Consider the following 1,435-nt stretch of genomic DNA (forward strand, 5'->3'; position numbering starts at 1 on the left):
ATATAATTTTGAAATCTCTGATTTTTCTAAATTTTAAACCAATTTTATTTTCACTTTTATTGTTTTTTATCTTCAGCTGCTTGTAGTTTTAACTGCCTTGAGTGTTTATAGAAATACTGCAGGTTTTACCAGCTTCTAGCCAAGATCCTGGCATTTCTGTACATACTACACATGTGTATGTTTAATTAAAAGAACTTATAGTCATTAAAGTAGAAATCTGGGAGTTTGGGTTTAGGAGATGAATGAACCAATTGGCGGGCCGAACTTTGGTCACTCAAGGGCCAGATGTGGCCCGCAGGCCGCCAGTTGAATAGCCCTGCATCATGTTTTTGTTTAGTAAATCAGACTGGAAAAAAAGATCAAAAAGATTTTTTTTTCCTTTGGCTGGATTTAAGATTTTAAAACTTGGTTAGATAGACAGTTTTTGCAGTGCACTGATTTCAAACCATGAATAAACTTCAAAATAAAGAGACGTCGAAAACAAACTAGTCTAGACATCTCTGTCAATAAAATACTGGGACCTTTTTTTTTTATTTTACCTCCATGCGTTTGATTCCTCCAGGACCCCTCCCTCCATAGTAGGAGGCGTCCACTGTGGGCCACTTGTGTTTGGGCAAAGGCTCTTCCTCTGGCTCCTAAAGAATAAACATAATCTAATTTTGGACAGCTACATTAGTAAAGTTAAGAAATGTTTCAAACTCTAATTTTGAGTCTGAATTGAAATGGTGACACGTTCCTCACACATTCCTCAGGCTGGAACATAAAACATCTAACATGTAACACTGAAATGTAAAGAATGTTGTTTTCTCACTCGAGCTCCACAAATAAAAAAAAAAAATCTGCCAAAACATCTCCTGCCTCCCTCCCAGGCTCCACCGACGCTCCTTCTGCGTTCACCCAGATTTAGATTTTTCTCTCAATCATCCCTGCCAGCATGGCAGCGAGCTGAGGATTCTGACCTTRAGAAAATACGTTGTGGAACGATCCAAGTTCTACTCACAATGACTGGAGGTGGAGGAGGTGGGCGAGAAGGGGGCGGGTCTCTGATGACCTGCGTGAAATAAACATATTTACAGAAAAAGAGTAAAAAAAAAAAGAATTTCTAGCTTTGAATGGCTTTGTGTAAGTTTTACTTTTAAGAGTTTATACAATCCTAGCAGCCGCTTCTGGTGTTATCAGTCCATTAAATGGATGTTATAAGCGGTTATCAGTTCCACATAAGGGCTTCAGACTGTTTACCTACTAATACGTAGGAATACTCCGGTCTATTTTAACCTAGCCCAGATCATTTTCTCTAACATTAACCTTAGTGTCTTTATCCCTCATATAACCAGCTGACAGTCTGAAGCCATTCTATGGGACTGATAACCGCTGATAATGCCCATTAAATGGACTGATAACATCTGAAGCGGGTGACCCTAGTGACCTCTAATAA

At 38.9% G+C, this 1,435-nt stretch overlaps 1 protein-coding gene across 1 annotated transcript in view; it reads right to left on the minus strand.

The window, feature by feature from the left end:
* Nucleotides 1–539: 539 nt before the first annotated feature.
* The window catches only part of antxr2b (ANTXR cell adhesion molecule 2b), a gene marked incomplete at its 3' end in the record, with an annotated part of 14,422 nt that continues 13,526 nt past the window's right edge, over nt 540–1,435 (minus strand). Inside the window, 2 exon segments of the mRNA XM_014002388.1 lie at nt 540–635; nt 1,001–1,051. Coding sequence (XP_013857842.1) covers nt 540–635; nt 1,001–1,051 — 147 coding nt within the window.

The sequence above is a fragment of the Austrofundulus limnaeus genome, unplaced genomic scaffold, assembly GCF_001266775.1.
Source record: "Austrofundulus limnaeus strain Quisiro unplaced genomic scaffold, Austrofundulus_limnaeus-1.0 Scaffold13, whole genome shotgun sequence".
Taxonomy (NCBI): Eukaryota; Metazoa; Chordata; class Actinopteri; order Cyprinodontiformes; family Rivulidae; genus Austrofundulus; species Austrofundulus limnaeus.